Raw genomic sequence first — 22,536 nt, 5'->3', positions numbered from 1 at the left:
TGGGTGGAGACATGTCATCACCTAATCTAGTTTAACAACCACTCTTGATTGAGTCATATCCCCAGGGAGATGATCTAATTGCAGTTTCAAGCATATGATACTGAATAGGGATTAGAAGAAACAGCTGCCTTTACAAAGTGGAATTAAGATTAAAACATAGCTTTTCTAGGGTACATACATCCTTTCAAACCAGCACACACTGTTTTAGTTAAGGTGTAATGGGAAGACTGGAGGGAACTGCTTGAAAATGTAGAGCTGTGTTCCAGTAGCCATGTTTCTAGAAGGTGATTGTATATGATATAGCTTTCGCAGTGTGACTGTGTGATTGTGAAAACCTTGTGTCTGATGCTCCTTTTATCTATTTATCGACTGACAAGTAAAACATATGGATTAAAAATAAATAAATATAGGGGGAACAAATGTTAAAATAAATTTAGTAGATTGAAATGCTAGTGATCAATGAAAGGGAGGGGGAAGAGTATGGTATGTATGAAATTTTATTGTTTTCTTTCTTTTTAAAATTAATTTATTAATTAAAAAGAAATTAACAACAAACAAACTAAAACATTAACATGTGATCTATCCATTCTACACATACAATCAGCAATTCACAATATCATCACCTAGTTGCATATTCATCATTTCTTAGAACATTTGCATCAATTCAGAAAAAGAAATAAAAAGACAATAGAAAAAGAAATAAAATGAAAACAGAAAAACAAAGATTATACATTCCATACCCCTTACCCCTCGTTCCATCGATCACTAGCATTTCAAACTAAATTTATTTTAACATTTGTTCCCCCTATTATTTATTTTTATTCCATATGTTCTACTCGTCTGTCGACAAGGTAGATAAAAAGAGCATCAGACAAAAGGTTTTCACAATCACACACTCACATTGTGAAAGCTATATCATTATTCAATCATTATCAAGAAACATGGCTACTGGAACACAGCTTTATATTTTCAGGCAGTTCGTTCCAGCCTCTCCACTACATCTTGAATAACAAGGTGATATCTGCTTAATGTATCAGGATAACCTCTCGACTCTGTTTAGAATCTCTCAGCCATTGACACTTTGTCTCATTGCACTCTTCCCCCTTTTGGTCGAGAAGGTTTTCTCAATCCCTTGATGCTGAGTCTCAGCCCATTCTAGGGTTTTTCTCAATCCCTTGATGCTGAGTCTCAGCTCATTCTGGGATTTCTGTCCCATGTTGCAAGTAAGGTCCACACCCCTGGGAGTCATGTCCCAAGTAGACAGGGGGAGGGTGGTGAGTTTGCTTGTTGTGTTGGCTGGAGAGAGAGGCCACATCTGAGCAACAAAAGAGGCTCTCTTGGGGGTGACTCTTAGGCCTAAATTTTAAGTAGACTTGACCTATCCTTTGTGGGGTTAAGTTTGCTATGAACAAACCCCAAGACTGGGGGCTCAGCCTATAGCTTTGGTTGTCCACACTGCTTGTGAGAATATCAAGAATTCAACTTGGGGAGGTTGAATTATCCCCCGTTCTCACTATTCCCCGAAGGGGACTTTGCAGATACTTTTCCACTCACTGATCAAATCACTCTGGGATTCATCGGGGCATCACCTGGACAAATCAGCAAAATCTCATTCCTACCCAGGATTCCAGGTACTTATGGTGTTCAATAAAACTATCTACATAAGTTATATTAGGAAATGCACTAGTCAAAATATAAATTTTGTAACAAATAAACATTTTTTGCTTTAGTCTCACACATAAAGTGAAATTTTAAAATATTAATTACCATCTATTTTCAGCACCCTGCACCAATGATATTCCTTTGTTCTTCCTCATGCACAAACATTTTTAAATTTTGTACATTTAGTCACTATTATTATACACTCTAGGCATTCCTAGATTATACCATCTCAGTCTTTAACGTCTGTCTTTCTTTCTGATTTCATTTATGTCCCCAGAGCTCCTCCCTCTATCATTCTCACATGGAGTTTCATTCAGTGTTTTAACATAATTGTATTACAGTTAGGTAGTATTGTGTTGTCCATTTCTGAGTTTTTGTGTCCAGTCCTGTTGCACAGTCTGTATCCCTTCAGCTCCAGTTACCCATTATCTTACCCTATTTCTATCTCCTGATGGTCTCTGTTACCAATGACATATTCCAAGTTTATTCTCGAATGTCGGTTCACATCAGTGGGACCATACAGTATTTGTCCTTTAGTTTTTGGCTAGTCTCACTCAGCATAATGTTCTCTAGGTCCATCCATGTTATTACATGCTTCATAAGTTTATTCTGTCTTACAGCTGCATAATATTCCATCGTATGTATATACCACAGTTTGTTTAGCCACTCGTCTGTTGATGGACATTTTGGCTGTTTCCATCTCTTTGCAATTGTAAATAACGCTGCTATAAACATTGGTGTGCAAATGTCCGTTTGTGTCTTTGCCCTTAAGTCCTTTGAGTAGATACCTAGCAATGGTATTGCTGGGTCGTATGGCAATTCTATATTCAGCTTTTTGAGGTACCGCCAAGCTGCCTTCCACAGTGGTTGCACCCTTTGACATTCCCACAACAGTGGATAAGTGTGCCTCATTCTCCACATCCTCTCCAGCACTTGTCATTTTCTGTTTTGTTGATAATGGCCATTGTGGTGGGTGTGAGATGATATCTCATTGTGGTTTTGATTTGCATTTCTCTAATGGCCAGGGACATTGAGCATCTCTTCATGTGCCTTTTGGCCATTTGTATTTCCTCTTCTGAGAAGTGTCTGTTCAAGTCTTTTTCCCATTTTGTAATTGGATTGGCTGTCTTTTTATTGTTGAGTTGAACAATCTCTTTATAAATTCTGGATACTAGACCTTTATCTGATATGTCATTTCCAAATATTGTCTCCCATTGTGTAGGCTGTCTTTTTACTTTCTTGGTGAAGTTCTTTGATGCACAAAAGTGTTTAATTTTGAAGAGTTCCCATTTATTTATTTCTTTCTTCAGTGCTCTTGCTTTGGGTGTAAGGTCCATAAAACCGCCTCCAGTTATAAGCTTCATAAGATATCTCCCTACATTTTCCTCTAACTGTTTTTGGTCTTAGACCTAATGTTTAGATCTTTGATCCATTTTGAGTTGACTTTTGTATACGGTGTGAGATACGGGACCTCTTTCATTCTTTTGCATATGGATATCCAGTTCTCTAGGCACCATTTACTGAAGAGACTGTTCTGTCTCAGGTGAGTTGGCTTGACTGCGTTATCAAAGATCAAATGTCCATAGATGAGAGGGTCTATATCTGAACACTCTATTCAATTCCATTGGTCGATATATCTATCTTGATGCCAGTACCATGCTGTTTTGACCACCGTGGCTTCATAATATGCCTTAAAGTCAGGCAGCGTGAGACATCCAGCTTTGTATTTTTTCCTCAAGATACTTATAGCAATTTGGGGCCCCCTGCCCTTCCAGATAAATTTGCTTATTGGTTTTTCTATTTCTGAAAAGCAAGTTGTTGGGATTTTGATTGGTATTGCATTGAATCTGTAAATCAATTTAGGTAGAATTGACATCTTAACTTTTAGTCTTCCAATCCATGAACATGGTATGCCCTTCCATCTATTTAGGTCTTCTGTGATTTCTTTTAACAGTTTCTTGTAGTTTTCTTTGTATAGGTGTTTTGTCTCTTTAGTTAAATTTATTCCTAAGTATTTTATTCTTTTAGTTGCAATTGTAAATGGAATTCGTTTCTTGATTTCCCCCTCAGCTTGTTCATTACTAGTGTATAGAAACACTACAGATTTTTGAATGTTGATCTTGTAACCTGCTACTTTGCTGTACTCGTTTATTAGCTCTAGTAGTTTTGCTGTGGATTTTTCAGGGTTTTCGACGTATAGTATCATATCTGCAAACAGTGATAGTTTTACTTCTTCCTTTCCAATTTTGATGCCTTGTATTTCTTTTTCTTGTCTAATTGCTCTGGCTAGAACTTCCAACACGATGTTGAATAACAGTGGTGATAATGGACATCCTTGTCTTGTGTCTGATTTTAAGGGGAAAGTTTTCAATTTTTCCCCATTGAGGATGATATTAGCTGTGGGTTTTTCATATATTCCCTCTATCATTTTAAGGAAGTTCCCTTGTATTCCTATCCTTTGAAGTGTTTTCAACAGGAAAGGATGTTGAATCTTGTCAAATGCCTTCTCTGCATCAATTGAGATGATCATATAATTTTTCTGCTTTGGTTTGTTGATATGGTGTATTACATTAATTGATTTTCTTATGTTGAACCATCCTTGCATACCTGGGAGGAATCCTACTTGGTCATGATGTAATAGTCTTTTAATGTGTTGTTGGATTCGGTTTGCTAGAATTTTGTTGAGGATTTTTGCATCTATATTCATTAGAGAGATTGGTCTGTAGTTTTCTTTTTTTTGTAATATCTTTGCCTGGTTTTGGTATGAGGGTGATGTTGGCTTCATAGAATGAATTAGGTAGCTTTCCCTCCACTTCAATTTTTTTGAAGAGTTTGAGCAGGGTTGATACTAATTCTTTCTGGAATGTTTGGTAGAATTCACATGTGAAGCCGTCTGGTCCTGGACTTTTCTTTTTGGGAAGCTTCTTAATGACTGATGCAATTTCTTTACTTGCGATTGGTTTGTTTAGGTCGTCTATTTCTTCTTGAGTCAAAGTTGGTTGTTCATGCCTTTCCAGGAACTTGTCCATTTTATCTACATTGTTGTATTTATTAGCATAAAGTTGTTCATAGTATCCTGTTATTACCTCCTTTATTTCTGTGAGGTCAGTGGTTATATCTCCTCTTCCATTTCTGATCTCATTTATTTGCGTCCTCTCTCTTCTTCTTTTTGTCAATCTTGCTAAGGGCCCATCAATCTTATTGATTTTCTCATAGAACCAACTTCTGGTCTTATTGATTTTCTTTATTTTTCTCATGTTCTCAATTTCATTTATTTCTACTCTAATCTTTGTTATTTTTTTCCTTTTGCTTGCTTTGGAGTTAGTTTGCTGTTCTTTCTCCAGTTCTTCCAAGTGGACAGTTAATTCCCGAATTTTTGCCCTTTCTTCTTTTTTGATATAGGCATTTGCTGCGTCCCATAGGTTTTGATATGTTGTGTTTTCATTTTCATTCACCTCGAGATATTTACTAATTTCTCTTGTAATTTCTTCCTTGACCCACTGGTTTTTAAGAGTGTGTTGTTGAGCCTCCACGTATTTGTGAATTTTCTGGCACTCTGCCTATTATTGATTTCCAACTTCATTCCTTTGTGATTTGAGAAAGTGTTGCGTATGATTTAAATCTTTTTAAATTTGTTGAGACTTGCTTTGTGACCCAGCATATGGTCTATCTTTGAGAATGATCCATGAGCACTTGAGAGAAAGGTGTATCCTGCTGTTGTTGGATGTAATGTCCTATAAATGTCTGTTAAGTCTAGCTCATTTATTGTAATGTTCATATTCTCTGTTTCTTTATTGATCCTTTGTCTAGATGTTCTGTCCATTGATGAGAGTGGGGAATTTAAGTCTTCAACCATTATGGTAGATGTGTCTATTTCCCTTTTCAGTATTTGTAGTGTATTCCTCATGTATTTTGGGGCATTCTGATTCGGTGCATAAATATTTATGATTGTTATGTTTTCTTGTTTAATTGTTCCTTTTATTAGTAGATAGTATCCTTCTTTGTCTCTTTTAACTGTTTTACATTTGTAGTCTAATTTGTTGGATATTAGTATAGCTACTCATGCTCTTTTCTGGTTGTTATTTGCATGAAATATCTTTTCCCAACCTTTCACTTTCAACCTATGTTTATCTTTGGGTCTAAGATGTGTTTCCTGTAGACAGCATATAGAAGGATCCTGTTTTTTAATCCATTCTGCCAGTCTATGTCTTTTGATTGGGGAATTCAATCCGTGAACATTTAGTGTTATTACACTTTGGGTAATACTTTCCTCTACCATTTTTCCTTTTGTATTATATATATCATATTTAATTTTCCTTCTTTCTACACTTTTCTCCACACCTCTCTCTTTTGTCTTTTCGTATCTGACTCTTGTGCTCCCTTTAGTATTTCTTGCAGAGCTTGTCTCTTGGTCACAAATTGTCTCAGTCAATTTTTGTCTGAAAATGTTTTAATTTCTCCCTCATTTTTGAAAGACAATTTTGCTGGATATAGGAGTCTTGGTTGGCAGTTTTTCTCTTTTAGTAATTTAAATATATCATCCCACTGTCTTCTTCCCTCCATGGTTTCTGCTGAGAAATCTACACATAGTCTTATTGGGTTTCCCTTGTATGTGATGGATTGTTTTTCTCTTGCTGCTTTCAAGATCCCTTCTTTCTCTTTGACCTCTAACATTCTAACTAGTAAGTGTCTTGGAGAACGCCTATTTGGATCTATTCTCTTTGGGGTGCGCTGCACTTCTTGGATCTGTAATTTAAAGTCTTTCATAAGAGTTGGGCAATTTTCAGTGATAATTTCTTCCATTAGTTTTTCTCCTCCTTTTCCCTTCTCTTCTCCTTCTGGGACACCCACAACACATATATTTGTGCGGTTCATATTATCATTCAATTCCCTGAGCCCATGTTCAAATTTTTCCATTCTTTTCCCTATAGTTTCTGTTTCTTTTTGAATTTCAGTTGTTCCATCCTCCAGTTCACTAATTCTATCTTCTGTCTCTTGAAATCTACCATTGTAGGTTTCCATTGTTTTTTTCATCTCTTCTACTGTATCTTTCATTCCCATAAATTCTGTGATTTGTTTTTTCAGACTTTCCATTTCTTCTTTTTTTCATTCCTTGCCTTCTTCTTGTCCTCCCTCAATTTTATGATTTGGTTTTTGAAGAGGTTTTCCATTTCTGTTTGTATATTCAGAATTAGTTGTCTCAGCTCCTGTATCTCATTTGAAGTATTGATTTGTTCCTTTGACTGGGTCACATCTTCAATTTTCCTGGTGTGATTTGTTATTTTTTGCTGGTGTCTGGACATTTAATTACCTTAATTAGTTTATTCTGGAGATTGCTTTCACTTATCTTACCTAGGGATTTCTTGCTGGATGCGTTTGTTGTCTTTCTGTTCATCGACCTTCAGTTCAGCTTTTTCTGGGCCTCTAGCTTAAGTTTTGTTTAACAGAGGGTAAATTTTCAGTTCTTATTTTCTTGTTTCTTGTCCTGCTTTTAAGGTGCCTTTTCCCTCCCTACCCTTAGGAGGATCTACATAGGTATTACAGACTCCAGCCGGGTTTTCCCGGACTAAACTGGCCTCCTTTCGGGGGGAAGGAATCACCTGCGTCCATTTTCCCTGAGTGTGAGACCCAGCAGATTGCAAGACTTTCCTGTGAAGTCTCTGGGCTCTGTTTTTCTTATCCTGCCCAGTATGTGGCGCTTGTCTGTCTGCGGGTCCCACCAGCAAAATATGTTGTGGCTCCTTTAATTTGGACGGCTCTCCCTGCTGGAGGCGTGGTGGAGACAGAGGAAAGGTTGTAGGCTCGTTTTAATGGCTTCAAATTGGGAAGCCCTGGTATCTGAATTCCTTGAGAGAGGGACTCCACCTGAGTTGCGCCTCACCCCTCCCGTGGGGTAGGCCCAGGTGGCAGAGAGCCCCAAAAGCAGCCTGCTTCTGCGTTTGGGGCAGTTGCAACCTGTGCAATCCCGGCGCTGAGTCCAGAGGCAACCAAGCCTCCGCAGAAACAGCCGCAGAAGGCTGAGTTTCATTCCCTTTCCTCTCTTTCAGTCAGCCCAACAGGCGACCTCTGTCCTGATCAGTTTCGCCTGAGCTGGGGGCCCATCCCTAGTAGTCAGAATTTGTCCATCAATGCCACCACCGGTGTTTGGTTGGACTCAGTCCCTGTTACTGTTGGAGACTCTTTCCTTTCCCTCTGGGAAGCTGCCTGTGGGGGAGGGGTGCCGGTTGCCGGCTGCCGCGGCTTGGTGAACTCGCTTTTCCAAGACTCGCAGTCGGTCTGGGAAGCCGCCCATGAGGGAGGGGCACTGGCCGCCGCGACTTGGGGAAGTGCGTGCTGCTCTGGAAACTCACCGCTGCGGAGACTCACAGCCGGTCCAGCTGGTCCAAACTGGGGTATGCTGTGTGTTTGGTTTCTGCCGTGGCTCCGGGAGCTGTTCTGTACTGTTTCTGGCCACTTCGTAGTTGTTCTGGAGGACGAACTAAAACATACACACCTTACCAAGCCGCCATCTTGGCCCCTCTCCTACGTATTAGCCACTCATCTGTTGATGGATATTTTGGCTGTTTCCATCTCTTTGCAATTATAAATAATGATACTATAAACAAACAAACAAATAATAGGGGGAGAAAAAGCCAAAACCAAACCAAAAAAAAGAAATCTGGACACTATTGGAATGCTTTCACCCTTGGCTATAATTTGCATTGCATGAGAAGAATGTGTTTGGGGGTATTATATATTGTTGGGAGAGAGCAATAGTTTTCAGATTTTTTAGTCCCTTAAATCTTCATCCAAACAGGATTCTAGAAAAAAATTTTTTTTCTTTAATATTTTCATATACTATTGTACAATATATGAGTGAATCTCTAATTTTGAGTACCAGAAGAGAAACTGCTTGAATTGATTTCTGGGAGCAACTAACCCAAAGCCCAATTAAATTTCTAGTAAAAATAATTTAATCTTTATTTTCTATCATTTATTTACCTTATTAAAAATTTAATTTTATATCATAGAAACAATATAACCACATTGTAGAAAAGATAGAAAAAAGCAAGAAAACTACATTATTTCATGATCTTAATAAACAAATTCTTATCATTTTTGTGATTAGGTATCTCTTATCCACTGTAGTTTTGCCAAGTCATGATTGGTGAAAACAGTTTTATAATTGTACTAGTTATTTAATTTATTGCCTCTCAGCTTCAGATTCGCCATTCATTGTATGTTCTGTGAAAATGAACCTGGGCCCTTTAAATATTTTTCTTTTATTGGCTGGCATAATGTTAAACTTTGCCAGTAGAGCACTCTGGAAAAACATTGAGGAGAAAGGGGTTTTCCTTTCTGGTCTGACTTGTGGCTTCTCTAGTACCCAGCTCCTGCAGTACAGGCAGCTCCTCCAGAACCTGGCTCCTGCAGCACATGCAGCTTCCCCGGTGCCCAGCTCCTGAAGCTCAGTCAGCATCTCCAGTGCTGTGCTCCTGCAGAGTATAGCAGTCAGCAGTGTGCAGATGCCTTCACCTGACCGCACAGACAACTCCATATGATCAGTTTCCCTGGCATCCTTGAGAGCAGATTTCTGGTTAAGGTCTGAAAGACAGATTTTCAGCAATACTTTCTCTGAATTCTGTGAGCTATGATTATTGCTCCTCAACAAAGTCTGGATCTTAGCCCGGGGGTGGGTTGGAGGGGGGTCTCTTCTTAGGTGCTGTGACTCAGCTCTATGGGTAGGGGCTGGCCCTTCTATCTGCTATTCCTGTACTTTCTGGAGTTCTCTTTACGTTTTACTAACCAATCCCTCATTCCACCAATTCCCTATTCAATTAAGAATTCATTAATTATTTTTTAAATATTTTTTATTGTGAAATATAACATATATACAAAAAAGGAATAAATTTCAAAGTACATTGTAACAAGTAGTTATAGGACAAATTTCAGAGTTGGTATAGGTTAGAGTTCCACAATTTTAGGTTTTTCCTTCTAGCTGCTCTAAGACAATGGAGACTGAAAGCAGTATCAATAAAATGATTCAGTAGTTGTACTCATTTGTTGAATCCTATCTTCTCTGTTATAACTCCTCCTCCTCCTTTGATCTTTCTCCCAATCTTTAGGCATATTTAGGTTATGTCCATTCTAACTTTTTCAGGTTGGAAAGGGGTATCAGTAATATGGGATAGTGGGAGAGTCTGGCCTCTGTAGGTTTCAGGACTCATCTGGTCTAGGAACCATCTGGAGGTTGTAGATTTCTGGAAAGTAGTCTTTCGTGCTAAACTGATTGTTCTTTCTAGCCCCATGAGTCTACCAAATATGCAGCAATTCAGCTCAGCTCTACATAAGGAAAAGTGGCAGCCTTTCAGAGTCCAGAGGTAGGAGGTAGGAAGTGAGGATGATATTCACCATAAACTTTGCCCTGGCAGCCATAAATTTTTATCTTTTCCCTCCATTCGCTTCCCCCCCCCCCCACCACCATACACAGTTTTTGGTCAAAAGGAGAGCTTTATCTCTGCTGCCTGTCTTTCAGCCTCTTTAAATTTTAACCATCTTCCCCTCCTCAGTTTGATCATTTGTTGATATTTTATTGTGCTTTGATGTTTTGAAGAGGATTTTATTTTTAAGTTACTCCACATTTTTAAATTGCCTTCATTAGGAAAGGTGATAAAAATGATAAAGTGTGCCACTTTGGAAAACACATGCCAGGAAATATCTAACTCCCAATATAAGTTGAAAGGTTTTTCTGTTTAAGAAAATTCTGGTTTTAGTATCTTGAGCCTATACTATTGACATAATTTATGGACTTACTATTTAAAAATAGCTTTGTGATAAATATATTTGCTATTATACAAAGACTTGTAAAAATTAAGAAAAAGGTGTTGAGGACAAAGTCTCAGCACTGTATATCACTGAATTCACCAGGTTCTTATAAGTGATTAAACTATGAGAATGTATCTTTATTTAAAGTGTTATTGATTAACTGGTCTTCTTTGTGTTTTTCTTTTATAGGGAATACAGTGAGTAACCTGATTATGGTCATACCTCCAATCTTTGGTGCAATTCAGAGTGTTAGAGATGGGCTGGAAAAGCGGTACATTGCTTCTTATTTAGCACTCACAGGTATGTATAACACTTTATCTGAGAAAAGGTATATACAGTGTTCAGATGGGCTGTTTTTCTCATTATTTTTCTAAAAGCAGTGGTCAGTTTTGTGTTGTATGTTATACTACTTCACCGTGTTCTGGGACTTCTGAATTAGAACTCCACAAACCTTGCGGGTAAATTGAACTACGTTTTGAATAACAGTAAAAAGAATCATGAACTACTTCAAGCATACAAGAAAGAATAAAGATAATACTACAACAAATACACCCATGTGTCTGATCACCCAGCTCTGTGATCTCTTAAGAGTTTCCAATATTTGTTTTAGATCTTACTTTTTTTAAGGAAATTAATTAGTACAGATAAAATTTATGTTCCCTTTGTGTTTCTGCTAATCCTTTTCTCCTCAATCTCCCAGCCTCCCTTCCCCAGAGTTAACCTCTATCCTGAAATTGATATTTTATCATTTCTCGTTTATAATTTTATTTATAATTTATAATATATTATCTATGTGTATCCTTTAAAAGTATATGCAATATGGATTCTCATATTTTTAAGCTTTTTGTAATGATTTCTGTAAAAATTTACTGGTAATCGCCCCACCCCCAAACATTATGTTTTAGGCTATGAAGTATATTGATACATGTTATTCTAGTTCACTCTTTTTATTGTTGAATAGCATTCTATTGTTTGAATATACCAAGTCTATTCATTCTCCTCATTATAGACATTTTCCCAGGTTTTCAGTGTAATAGGTAATGGTGAAATGAACGTTACTGCACGTCTCCTTATGCTCATGTGTGAATGTCTGGGTTTATGCCTAAAAGTGGAATTGTTGGGTCATGGATATATGCATACATCTTTGACTTTGACTTTGGCAGTGTAGGTCCAGTTGTCATTCCCTTTACAAAGATAGCACTGCTTAAATCGTTATAGCTTTATAATCATGATATCTGGTACAGTAAGTCCTCCTGCCTTTTTTCCCTTCAAAATTATCTTGACAGTTTTTTGCTATTTGTCCTTCCACATGAATTTGAGGATCAGTATATCAAATGCTAATCTCCCCCCCAAAAAACCCTATGATTAAAAAAAAAATTTTAATGCAATTTTAATGATATATATTATATGTTCACATACCATATAATCATCCAAAGAGTACAATCAGTGGTTCACAGTATCATCATCATAGCTGTGCGTTTATCATCACAACTGACATTTTTTTCTTTTTTGTGAAAAATAACATAAATACAAAAAAAACAATAAATTTCAAAGCATACCACAACGATTAGTTGTAGAACATATTTCAGGGTTTGGTATGGGTATGGGTTATAATTCCACAATTTTAGGTTTTTACTACCAGCTGCTCTAAGACATTGGAGACTAAAATATCATTATAATGATTCAACAGTCTTACTCATTTGTTAAACCCTACCTTCTCTGTATGGCTCCACCATCTCCTTTGATCTTTCTCCCACTCCTAAGAAATTTTGTTTAAAATGATATTAAATGTGTAAATGAGGAGAAGCTGAATTCTTTCATTTAAGAACAGAGTTTAATGCTCACTTCAGCAGCACATATACTAAAATTGGAATGATACAAAGAAAATTAGCATGGCCTCTGTGCAAGGATGACCCACAAATTTTTGAAGCATTCCATATTTTTAAATAAAAATGTTATAAATACCTGATATCAAATAATAAATAATTCAAAATTATAGGAAAAAAAAGAACAGAGTTTATCTCTAAGTTTATTTGGTTTTCTTTTATGTCTTTCAATAAAAATTTTCTAATTTCTTCATCGAGGTCTCTGTACATCTTTTGCCATATATTCCTAGCTGCACTGTTAGTTTTGATGGTATTGTGTTAATATTTAAAATTTAAAATTTACATTATATTTTTAAAGTTACATTTCCTCATGTTATTACTGGGATTTAATCATAAATTTAATTTTTTTCTATTGAATTTGTTTCCAAAAGCTTTGTGAAATACTATAAATTCTCTTGGATTATGAATGTAGATTGCCATATTACTGGATAACTATGAATTTTTCTCAATTTATTTGTTTAGTTTATTATTTTTGTTTATTTAATTTATTTTATTTTGTTTATCTTTATTTTGTTTATTAGACACTGGTGTCTAGCACAATGTTCCGATCTATTTTCAGCACCCTGCAATAAAAACATTCCTTTGTTCTTCCTCATGCAAAAACATTTTTAAAATTTGTGCATTTAGTCACTATTATTATACACTCTAGGCATTCCTAGATTATACCATCTCAATGGTTAACACCTATCTTTCTTTCTGATTTCATTTATGTCCCCAGCCCTCCTCCCTCTATCATTCTCACATGCAACTTCATTCAGCGTTTTAACATAATTGTATTACAGTTAGGTAGTATTGTGCTGTCCATTTCAGAATTTTTATATTCAGTCCTGTTGCAGAACCTATATCCCTTCAGCTCCAATTACCCAGTATCTTACCCTATTTCTATCTCCTGATGGTCTCTGTTACCAACGAAATATTCCAAGTTTATTCACTAATGTCGGTTCATATCAGTGAGACCATACAGTATATGTCCTTTTGCTTTAGGCTAGTCTCACTCAGCATAATGTTCTCAAGGTCCATCCATGTTGTTACATACTTCATAACTTTATTCTGTCTTAAAGGTGCATAATATTCCATCGTATGTATATACCACAGTTTGTTTAGCCACTTGTCTGATGATGGACATTTTGGCTGTTTCCATTTCTTTGCAATTATAAATAATGCTGCTATAAACATTGGTGTGCAAATGTCCGTTTGTGTCTTTGCCCTTATGTCCTTTGAGTAGATACCTTGCAATGGTATTACTGGGTCATATGGCAATTCTATATTCAGCTTTTTGAGAAACCGCCAAACTGCCTTCCACAGTGGTTGCATCCTTTGACATTCGCACCAACGGTGAATAAGTGTGCCTCTTACTCCACATCCTCTCCAGCACTTGTCATTTTCTGTTTTGTTGATAATGGCCATTCTGGTGGGTGTGAGATGATATCTCATTGTGGTTTTGATTTGCATTTCGCTAATGGCCAGGGACATTGAACATCTGTTCATGTGCCTTTTGGCCATTTGTATTTCCTCTTCTGATAGGTGTCTGTTCAAGTCTTTTTCCCATTTTGTAATTGGACTGGCTGTCTTTTTATTGTTGAGTTGAACACTCTCTTTATAAATTCTGGATACTAGACCTTTATCTGATATGTCATTTCCAAATATTTTCTCCCATTGTGTAGGCTGTCTTTTTACTTTCTTGATGAAGTTCTTTGATGCACAAAAGTGTTTAATTTTGAGGAGTTCCCATTTATTTCTTTTTTTCTTCAGTGCTCTTGCTTTAGGTGTAAGATTTATAAGATATTTCCCTACGTTTTCCTCTAACTGTTTTATGGTCTTAGACCTAATGTTTAGATCTTTGATCCATTTTGAGTTAACTTTTGTATAGGGTGTGAGGTACGGGTCCTCTTTTATTCTTTTGCATATGGATGTCCAATTCTCTAGGCACCATTTATTGAAGAGACTGCTCCATCCCAGGTGAGTTGGCTTGTCTGCCTTATCAAAGATCAAATGTCCATAGATGAGAGGGTCTATATCTGAACACTCATTCGATTCCATTGGTCAATATATCTATCTTTATGCCAGTACCATGCTGTTTTGACCACTGTGGCTTCATAATATGCCTTAAAGTCAGGCAGCATGAGACCTCCAGCTTCGTTTTTTTTCCTCAAGATGCTTTTAGCAATTCGGGGCACCCTGCCCTTCCAGATAAATTTGCTTATTGGTTTTTCTATTTCTGAAAAGTAAGTTGTCGGGATTTTGATTGGTATTTAATTGAATCTGTAAATCAATTTAGGTAGAGTTGACATCTTAACTATATTTAGTCTTCCAATCCATGAACATGGTATGCCCTTCCATCTATTTAGGTCTTCTGTGATTTCTTTTAACAGTTTCTTGTATTCTTTGTATAGGTCTTTTGTCTCTTTAGTTAAATTTATTCCTACATATTTTATTCTTTTAGTTGCAAGACCGTAAATGGAATTTGTTTCTTGATTTCCCCCTCAGATTGTTCATTACTAGTGTATAGAAACACTACAGAATTTTGAATGTTGATATTGTAACCTGCTACTTTGCTGTACTCGTTTATTAGCTCTAGTAGTTTTGCTGTGGATTTTTCCAGGGTTTTCGACATATAGTATCATATCATCTGCAAAGAGTGAGAGTTTTACTTCTTCCTTTCCAATTTTGATACCTTGTATTTCTTTTTCTTGTCTAATTGCTCTGCTAGAACTTCCAACACAATGTTGAATAACACTGGTGATAGTGGAAATCCTTGCGTTGTTCCTGATCTTAGGGGGAAAGTTTTCAGTTTTTCCCCATTGAGGATAATATCAGCTGTGGGTTTTCATATATTCCCTTTATCATTTTAAGGAAGTTCCCTTGTATTCCTATCCTTTGAAGTGTTTTCAACAGGAAACGGTGTTGAATTTTGTCAAATGCCTTCTCTGCATCAATTGAGATGATCATGTGATTTTTCTGCTTTGATTTGTTGATATGGTGTATTACATTAATTGATTTTCTTATGTTGAACCGTCCTTGCATACCTGGGATGAGTCCTACTTGGTCATGATGTATAATTCTTTTAATGTGTTGCTGGATTCGATTTGCTAGAATTTTGTTTAGGATTTTTGCATCTATATTCATTAGAGAGATTGGTCTGTAGTTTTCTTTTTTTTGTAATATCTTTGCCTGGTTTTGGTATGAGGGTGATGTTGGCTTCATAGAATGAATTAGGTAGCTTTCCCTCCACTTCAATTTTTTTGAAGAGTTTGAGCAGGGTTGGTACTAATTCTTTCTGGAATGTTTGGTAGAATTCACATGTGAAGCCGTGTGGTCCTGGACTTTTCTTTTTAGGAAGCTTCTTAATGACTGACTCAATTTCTTTACTTGTGATTGGTTGTTGAGGTCGTCTGTTTCTTCTTGAGTCAAAGTTGGTTGTTCATGCCTTTCTAGGAAGTTGTCCATTTCATCTACATCATTGTATTTATTAGCGTAAAGTTGTTCATAGTATCCTGTTATTACCTGCTTTATTTCCGTGGGGTCAGTGGTTATGTCTCCTCTTCCATTTCTGATCTTATTTATTTGCATCTTCTCTCTTCTTCTTTTTGTCAATCTTGCTAAGGGCCCATCAATCTTATTGATTTTCTCATAGAACCAGCTTCTGGTTTTATTGATTTCCTCAATTGTTTTCATGTTCTCAATTTCATTTATTTCTACTCTAATCTTTGTTATTTCTTTCCTTTTGCTTGCTTTGGGGTTAGTTTGCTGTTCTTTCTCCAGTTCTTCCAAGTAGACAGTTAATTCCTGAATTTTTCCCCTTTCTTCTTTTTTGATCTAGGCATTTAGGGCAATAAATTTCTCTCTTAGCACTGCCTTTGCTGCATCCCATAGGTTTTGATACATTGTATTTTCATTTTCATTTGCCTCGAGATATTTACTGATTTCTCTAGTAATTTCTTCCTTGACCCACTGGTTGTTTAAGAGTGTGTTGTTGAGCCTCCACGTTTTGTGAATTTTCTGGCACTCTGCCTATTATTGATTTCCAACTTCATTCCTTTATGATCTGAGAAAGTGTTGTGTATGATTTCAATCTTTTTAAATTTGTTGAGACTTGCTTTGTGACCCAGCATATGGTCTATCTTTGAAAATGATCCATGAGCACTTGAGAAAAAGGTGTGTCCTGCTATTGTGGGGTGTGATGTCCTATAAATGTCTGTTAAGTCTAGCTCATTTATTGTAATATTCAAATTCTCTGTTTCTTTATTAATCCTCTGTCTAGGTGTTCTGTCCATTGATGAGAGTGGGGAATTGAAGTCTTCAACTATTATGGTAGATTTGTCTATTTTCAGTGTTTGCCTCAAGTATTTTGGAGCATTCTGGTTCGGTGCATTAATATTTATGATTGTTATGTCCTTATGCTGAATTGTTCCTTTTATTAGTAGATAGTATCCTTCTTTATCTCTTTTAACTGTTTTACATTTGAAGTCTAATTTGTTGGCTATTAGTATCGCTGCTCCTGCTCTTTTCTGGTTGTTATTTGCATGAAATATCTTTTCCCAACCTTTCACTTTCAACCTATGTTTATCTTTGGGTCTAAGATGTGTTTCCTGTAGAGAGCATGTAGAAGGATCCTGTTTTTTAATCCATTCTGCCAGTCTATGTCTTTTGATTGGGGAGTTCAATCCATTAACATTTAGTGTTATTACTGTACTGGTAATACTTTCTTCTACCATTTTGCCTTTTGCATTTATATGTCATATCTACTTTTCCTTCTTTCTACACTCTTCTCCACACCTCTTTCTTTTGTGTTTTCGTATCTGTCTCTAGTGCTCCCATTAGTATTTCTTGCAGAGGTGGTCTCTTGGTCACAAATTCTCTCAGTGATTTTTTTGTCTGAAAATATTTTAATTTCTCCCTCATTTTTTGAAGGACAGTTTTGCTGGGTATAGAATTCTTGGTTGGCAGGTTTTCTCTTTTAGTAATTTAAATATGTCATCCCACTGTCTTCTCGCCTCCATGGTTTCTGCTGAGAAATCTACACATAGTCTTATTGGTTTCCCTTGTATGTGATGGATTGCTTTTCTCTTGCTGCTTTCAAGATCCTCTCTTTCTCTTTGACCTCTGACATTCTGATTAGTAAGTGTCTTGGAGAATGTCTGTTTGGATCTATTCTCTTTGGGGTACGCTGCACTTCTTGGATCTGTAATTTAAAGTCTTTCATAAGAGTTGGGCAATTTTCAGTGATAATTTCTTCCATTAGTTTTTCTCCTCCTTTTCCCTTCTCTTTTCCTTCTGGGACACCCACAACACGTATGTTCATGAGCTTCATATTATCATTCAATTCCCTGAATCCCTGCTCATATTTTTCCGTTTTTTCCCCTATAGTTTCTGTTTCTTGTCGGATTTCAGATGTTCCGTCCTCTAGTTCACTAATCCTTTCCTCTGTCTCTCGAGATCTACCATTGTAGGTTTCCATTGTTTTTTTCATCTCTTCTCCCTTGCCTTTCATTCCCATAAGTTCTGTGATTTATTTTTTTAGACTTTCAGTTTCTTCTTTTTGTTCATTCCTTGCCTTGTTCATATCCTCCCTCAATTCATTGATTAGGTTTTTGATGAGGTTTTCCATTTCTGTTCGTATATTCTGAATTAATTGTTTCAGCTCTTGTATCTCATTTGAACTATTGGTTTGGTCCTTTGACTGGGTCATATCTTCAGTTTTTCTGGTGTGATTTGTTATTTTTTGCTGGCGTCTGGACATTTAATTACCTTAATTAGTTTTTTCTGGAGGTTGCTTTCACTTCTCTTACCTAGGGTTTTCTTGATGGATGAATTTGTTGTCTGTCTGTTCTCTGACATTCAGTTCAGCTTTTTGTAGACCTCTAGCTTAGTTTTTTTTTAACAGAGGATAATTTTTTGGTTCTTGTTTTCTTGTTTCTTGCCCAGCTTGTATGGTGCCTTCCCCCCAGCCCCCCACCCTTAGGATGGTCTATGTAGGTATTATAGACTCCAGCCGGTTTTCCTGGACTAAACTGGCCTCCTATCAGGGGGAAGGAGTCCCCTGCATCCGTGTTCCCTGAGGTTGAGACCCAGCCGATTTAAAGATTTTCCTGTGAAGTCTCTGGGCTCTTTTTTTCTTATCCTGCCCAGTATATGTTGCGCTTGACTTCATGCAGGTCCCACCAGCATAAGACGATTTGGCACCTTTAGCTTTGGCAGACTCTTCCTGCTGGGGGCGTGGTGGAGACAGAGGAGAGGTTGTAGGCTAGTTTTAATGGCTTCAAATTGCCAAGCCCTGTTGTCTGAATTCCTTGAGGGAGGGATTCCACCTGAGTTGGGCTTCACCCCTCCCCTGGGGAAGGCACAGGTGGGAACAAGCTCTGAATGCAACCCGTTTCTGCCTATGCCTGGGGAAGTTGCAGCCAGATAAATCCTACTGCTGAATCCAGAGGCAATCAAGCCTCCATAGAAACACAGCCACAAAAACCTCTGTTTCCTTCCCTTTCCTCTTTTTTCCGTTAGCCCAATGAGCCACCTCCACTTTGACCAAGTTCACCTGAGCTGGGGGCCTATTTTTAGTAGTCATAATTTGTTAGTTAATTCCACAATTGGTGTTTGGTTGGGCTCAGCCCCTGTTGCTGGTAAAGTCTGTTTCCTTTCCCCTCTAGGAAGCAGCCTGTGGGGGAGGGGCTCTGGCCACCATGGGTTTGGGAACTCATGGTTCTGGGGAGTCTCGTAGCCAGTCCAGCTGGTTCAGACTGGGGTACGCTGTGTGTCTGGTCACTGACATGGCTCCGGGAGCTATTCTGTACTGTTTCTGGTTATTTAGTAGTTGTTCTGGAGGACGAACTAAAACACGCACATTGCTAAGCTGCCATCTTGGCCACACCCCAAATGCACATTGCATGTAAATATCTTGATTGATTTACTTTGGGGGTTGATTTCCTTCAGTAGTCTAAAGCTTTGTGTTTGCAAGATGGATGTGTACTTGGGGGTGTTATACTGGTGCTTGTGAATGTGGGTGCCCAAAGTCCAGGGAGGATGTAGCTGTGTGGGTGTACAGGTCTTGGGGCCTAATCCTGGTGTGCACTGGTGTAGGGCACAGGGCCCTTTGTGCACATTTGCATAGCTATGGTGGCAGGTTTGCTTATGCTTTCATGGGCTGGGGGCAGATGTGACTAGCTGCGTAGGTCAGTGCTTTCTCAGCTGGGAAGCTTGACTGAGGGCCATGTGCATGTGCAGGCCTAGGAGTGCTGTAAACTTTTGTTCTCAAAGGTGAAGGATGTGATTGGGGGCTGAGAGCATGCGCACGTCTAAGAGTGCTGTAAACTAATGCATGTAGCTTAGGGGCATGGGGTGAGACTGTGGGACACTATGGGCAGGGGGTGGGCATAGGCTTGGTATGGAGGTTTGAGCCTGCAGCCTTTATGTGCTGGTGACAGCCTGCAGGGAGCAGGGAGGGGTAGGCAGTGCTCTGGAAGGGTGCAGGAAAGGTGGGTTGGACTATACTTGGGGTGGGTGTGTGGGGTAGGTACATGGGCCAGGTGTTGGTGGGTTGAGGGGCTTAGAGCATGGGGAGTGCGAGCAGGTGACTGGTTCAGGTGCGTGGAATATGGGGTGAGTTGCAGGTCATGCACTGGTGAGGGTAATGCATTCAAGGAATGTGGCTTGGCTTACTTCCTAGTCTCCGTCTCTCTGTCCATGCAGTCCTGTGGGCTCCGTACTTCTTCAACAGGACCGGTTTTCTGCTTCTCAGTTCCTCAGCTTTTGCAATTAGGGCCACCCTATGTAGTGCAGAAGGCTCTCCTAGGTCAGTTACACTCTTACATCAGCATCTCAGTCACCCTCTCGTCCTTTCTCTATCTTTTCCTTGGAGCAGGGCTGAACTCAATCTACCTTATTCAGCCATTTTCCTGGAACCTCCAATTCTTTTTTAAAGATGCCAGGCCCAGGCTTATCCTTGGGAGTTAGGTCCCACGTTCCCAGAAAGATTTACACCCCTGGGAGTCCTGTCTCACATGGGGATTCAGGGTGGGAGCGGGGCAGTGCATTTCCTTGCTGAGTTGGCTTAGAGATAGAGGCCGCATCTGAGCAATAGGAAGTTCTCTGGGGGTGACTCTTAGGCCTAATTGTTAATAGGCTTAGCTTCTCCTTTGCAGGAATAAGTTTCATAGGAGCAAACCCCGAGATAAGGACTCAGCCTGTTGAATTGATTGTCTCCACTGCTTGCAGTAGTATCAGGAATTCCCAGATGGGGAAGTTTAATATTTCATTTCACACTTCTCCCCAGTCCCCCAAGAGAACTTTGCAAATACTTTTTTAACCTCTGCCCAAATTGTTCTGGGATGTAACAGGGCATCACATTAACCAGTACCAACTGGCAAGATCTCATGCCCTATTCGAGAGTCCATGTAATTATGGTGTTCATATATATTGACCATATAAGTTCAATTAGATAATGTGCTACCCAAAATATAAATTTTGCACCAAATAAACATCTCTTCCTTGGTCTCACACAGAAGTTCAGGTTTTGAAATATGGGGCATAACATCCTTTACCCTGTATTCTGATTTACCTTAGTCCTATCCAGATCAGCTTCATTCTTATCTCTTTTCTAAGTCCCATCCTTTTTTCAACTTTTTTGACAGATGCTTTATGGGGTAATGCTCGCTTTCATAGCTTCAGAGCTCTGATTCCAAATCTCAATTGTCACATAAATACCTGAAGTTTCAGGGAACAACCAGGTTATATACAAATATCTCAGTATCTTAGAATTTAGAAGTAACAGTCATAACTTGAGAATAGATGTTACAATTTAGGACCCTTTATAATAGGCCCCAATCTGATAACCCATGCTCTCGACTTCAGTTCTGTGAATTTGTATATTATAGTTGGTTCAAATGAGTGAGGCATGATAATATTTGTCTTTTTTGTTTCTGACATTTCTTTCAACATACTATAGTGTCCTCAAGTTACATTCACCTAGTTGCATGCCTCACAACTTCATTCCTTTTTGCAGTCTTTCAGAAGTCCATTGTATGAATACACCACAGTTCCCCCTTGCATTCCTCGGTCATTGTAACCTTAGGCCCCCTTGACCCATTGCAAGTCTCAAACACTGCTGTCATAAACACCAGTGTGCAAATGTCTGTGTCCCACTCTGTGTCCTAGGTATACCTAGGAACAGGGTTTCAGTATTATATGGCAACCCCTAGCCTCCAGTGGAAACCATCATACTGCCTTCCAGAGGGGCTGCACCTCTCAGATTCCCTATCAACAGTGAATAGGTACATCTCTTTCTCCACATTTTCTCCAACACTTGTTTCTCTCTGTTCATTTTTAAATACTTTTATTCACTCATCATATAACTCAACCTAAGTAAAAACAGTCAATGGTTCCTGATATAATTACATAACCATGCCTTCAACATCACAATCTAAATGAAGACATGTCCTTTTCTTCTGCAAAGAATTCCATAACCCTCCCTCATATCCCCGGCTTGTGGACATTTAGTTTTGGCAAAATGTCTTTGTTACATTCAGTGGAAACCTATTTACAAAGTTACTGTTGACTATAGACCCTAGCTTGCATTGATTGTATTTTTTCCTGTATGCCATCCCATTTTCAACACCTTGCAGTATTGACATTCATTTGTTCTCCCTCATGAAAAACGCCCTTTTATTTGTACATTTAATCATCATCATTGTCCACTCTAGGCATTCCTAAGTTATATTGTCTCAGTCTTTATCCTCTAGCTTTCCCTATGTGCCCCCAGTCCTCCCTCAACCATACTCACATTTGGCTTCATTCAGTGTACTTATATTATTGTACTGCCATCAGTTAGTGTTGTGCTATCCATTTCTGAATTTTTACAATCAATTCTGTTGCACATTCTATACTCTTTCAGCACTAAATGCCCAATCTCTACCCTCTTTCTATCTCTTGATAACCTGTGTCCTTAACTTTAACTCTCATAGTTTCCTCATTAATGTTAATTCATATTAGTGAGACCATACAGTATTGTCTTTTTGTTCCTGGCTAATTTCATTCAACATAATGTCCTAAGGGTTCATTCTTGTTGTTAAAAACTTCCTGATGTTATTCTGCCTTACAGCTGCATAATATTCCACCATGTGTATATACCACAGCTTGTTTAGCCACTCGTCCATTGATGGACATTTGAACTGTTTCCATCTCTTGGCAG

At 38.2% G+C, this 22,536-nt stretch overlaps 1 protein-coding gene and 1 non-coding gene across 2 annotated transcripts in view; both read left to right on the top strand.

Annotated features, from left to right (window-relative positions):
- Positions 1–22,536, top strand: part of ACER3 (alkaline ceramidase 3) — a 173,649-nt gene that overhangs the window by 67,009 nt on the left and 84,104 nt on the right. Inside the window, exon 2 of the mRNA XM_077113516.1 lies at positions 10,657–10,767. Coding sequence (XP_076969631.1) covers positions 10,657–10,767 — 111 coding nt within the window. The remainder of the gene's footprint in view (positions 1–10,656; positions 10,768–22,536) is intronic.
- On the top strand, positions 12,305–12,411 carry LOC143645345 (U6 spliceosomal RNA). Its single transcript, XR_013157067.1, has one exon. It is a non-coding gene; the product is annotated as a U6 spliceosomal RNA (small nuclear RNA).

The sequence above is a fragment of the Tamandua tetradactyla genome, chromosome 8 (genome assembly GCF_023851605.1).
Source record: "Tamandua tetradactyla isolate mTamTet1 chromosome 8, mTamTet1.pri, whole genome shotgun sequence".
In the NCBI taxonomy this organism is placed as follows: domain Eukaryota; kingdom Metazoa; phylum Chordata; class Mammalia; order Pilosa; family Myrmecophagidae; genus Tamandua; species Tamandua tetradactyla.
This window is presented reverse-complemented; position numbering and strand designations above follow the sequence as displayed.